This window comes from Notothenia coriiceps, unplaced genomic scaffold (assembly GCF_000735185.1).
Source record: "Notothenia coriiceps isolate Sejong01 unplaced genomic scaffold, NC01 NC01_scaffold00032145, whole genome shotgun sequence".
Classification (NCBI taxonomy): Eukaryota; Metazoa; Chordata; class Actinopteri; order Perciformes; family Nototheniidae; genus Notothenia; species Notothenia coriiceps.
Window position 1 is genome coordinate 388 of NW_011364846.1, and position 2251 is coordinate 2638.

General features: G+C 43.1%; 1 protein-coding gene across 50 annotated transcripts; it reads left to right on the top strand.

Moving 5' to 3' along the window:
• Positions 1-657: 657 nt before the first annotated feature.
• Positions 658-2245, top strand: LOC104960655 (uncharacterized). 50 transcript variants are annotated; one of them, XM_010788796.1, is made up of 4 exons: positions 658-1320; positions 1361-1451; positions 1523-1808; positions 1860-2245. In XM_010788796.1, the coding sequence occupies exons 1-4, from the start codon at positions 1283-1285 to the stop codon at positions 2192-2194; spliced, it is 750 nt and encodes a 249-aa protein (XP_010787098.1). In that variant the 5' UTR covers positions 658-1282; the 3' UTR covers positions 2195-2245. The 50 variants fall into 50 exon arrangements, 49 of the variants coding, with proteins under 49 accessions (XP_010787098.1, XP_010787071.1, XP_010787090.1 ...); XM_010788794.1 differs by having other exon boundaries at positions 664-1300; positions 1361-1386; positions 1418-1528; positions 1560-2245; XM_010788769.1 differs by having other exon boundaries at positions 1361-1808.
• Positions 2246-2251: the final 6 nt, after the last annotated feature.

Consider the following 2251-nt stretch of genomic DNA (forward strand, 5'->3'; position numbering starts at 1 on the left):
ACTGGGAGGGCCTTGGGACCCCCCAGTCAGAGCTGGTTGATGAGGGGAAAGGAACGTTTGGGGCTCTCTGCTGGAACTGATACCTCCACGACCCGACCACGGATAAGCGGGAGAGGAGGGATGGATGGATGGATGGATTGAGGGATGGATGGATGGATGGATGGATGGATGGATGGATGGATGGATGGATGGAGGGATGGATGGATGGATGGAGGGATGGATGGATGGATGGAGGGATAGATGGATAGATGGATGGATGGATGGAGGGATGGAGGGATGGATGGAGGGATGGATGGAGGGATGGATGGATGGATGGATGGATGGATGAAGCCACTTATTAAAGTTGCATTAAAACAAATTTATTTTTACAGTCCAACATTAAATGAGAAAATAACCTAAATTAAATGATATAGTATTTAAAATTGGACAAACGTTTGGTTTGGTTTAAAAACTCTTGATTAATACAAAAATGAAAATAATAACTATAATATTAAATATGAATATAATAACAATTATAATAATTCTTCTTCTTTTGCTCAAGTGCAAGATCAGAGTATTTCTGCTTTTAGAATATTTAGAATAACAATAATTATAAGAAATACAACATTTGAAATAACAAATTCTTAATAAAGCGTAAATCAAACACAGGAGACAGGATCAGTTTTACATTTATTTCCCGTTGCACAATAATATCTATATATTATGTATCTACAGTCTAAACTGTTTGTGGCAGCAGATTCATTCGGAGACATCCATGTGAAATGTATTTTAATAAAACTGTACAAAAATGTGCAGAATATGAGAAAAATACTGCGTCTCCACAGATCTTCATCCCAGAGGACGGACGGAGGGACGGACGGCAGAAATACATAAATATAATATCATTTATATATAATCTCTCACACAGGAAACCTTTGTTCAGGTGAATACACACATCTGCAGGAGGGGGAACACACACTGAAGATCATGCACCCTTCACACACACACCAATCAATAACAATAATATCTTTATTATTATTATATGTATTATTATAACCTTCTGCACGATAATGCACGACCACGCTTTGGAGTAACTCCCCCCAGAACAAAAAGGACATTAAAGGTTTCATTTTAAATCTTGAAATGTATAAATATAATATCTGATATATGAGAAGTGTTAATTGGTTAATTGGCAAATGACGTAGATCAGCATACGGTCATGTTTTGGTCCTTTTAAAGCAACATCAAATGGGACAAAATAAAACATTAATATCAAATTATTTAGAAATAGTGCAAACCCACAATGCTTCACTCACAGGAGGTACAGGAGGAACACAGCAGGTACAGGAGGATCACAGCAGGTACAGGTGGATCACAGCAGGTACAGGAGGATCACAGCAGGTACAGGTGGATCACAGCAGGTACAGGTGGATCACAGGTGGATCACAGCAGGTACAGGTGGATCACAGCAGGTACAGGAGGATCACAGGTGGATCACAGCAGGTACAGGTGGATCACAGCAGGTACAGGAGGATCACAGCAGGTACAGGTGGATCACAGGAGGTACAGGAGGATCACAGGTGGATCACAGCAGGTACAGGTGGATCACAGCAGGTACAGGTGGATCACAGCAGGTACAGGAGGATCACAGGTGGATCACAGCAGGTACAGGTGGATCACAGCAGGTACAGGAGGATCACAGGTGGATCACAGCAGGTACAGGAGGATCACAGGTGGATCACAGGTGAATCACAGCAGGTACAGGAGGATCACAGGTGGATCACAGCAGGTACAGGTGGATCACAGCAGGTACAGGTGGATCACAGCAGGTACAGGAGGATCACAGGTGGATCACAGCAGGTACAGGTGAATCACAGCAGGTACAGGAGGATCACAGCAGGTACAGGTGGATCACAGCAGGTACAGGTGGATCACAGCAGGTACAGGAGGATCACAGGTGGATCACAGGAGGTACAGGTGGATCACAGCAGGTACAGGTGGATCACAGCAGGTACAGGAGGTACAGGTGGATCACAGCAGGTACAGGTGGATCACAGCAGGTACAGGAGGATCACAGGTGAATCACAGCAGGTACAGGTGGATCACAGCAGGTACAGGAGGATCACAGCAGGGACAGGAGGATCACAGGTGGATCACAGCAGGTACAGAAGGATCAATTTATGGCAAAAAGCTGCTTGTATTGTGGATTGAATAAAATCAAAAATCAGAAAAATTGGTGAAAACGTCCAACAATTTTACTTTAATCTTGCAA

Excerpts from the sequence above, each read along its gene's own strand:
- LOC104960655 (XM_010788749.1), top strand. The coding sequence starts at position 1,228 with ATGGGACAAAATAAAACATTAATATCAAATTATTTAGAAATAGTGCAA. Across the intron at positions 2,040-2,070 it reads GTACAGGTGGATCACAGCAG|GTACAGGTGGATCACAGCAG; the intron begins GTACAGGAGGAT and ends GAATCACAGCAG.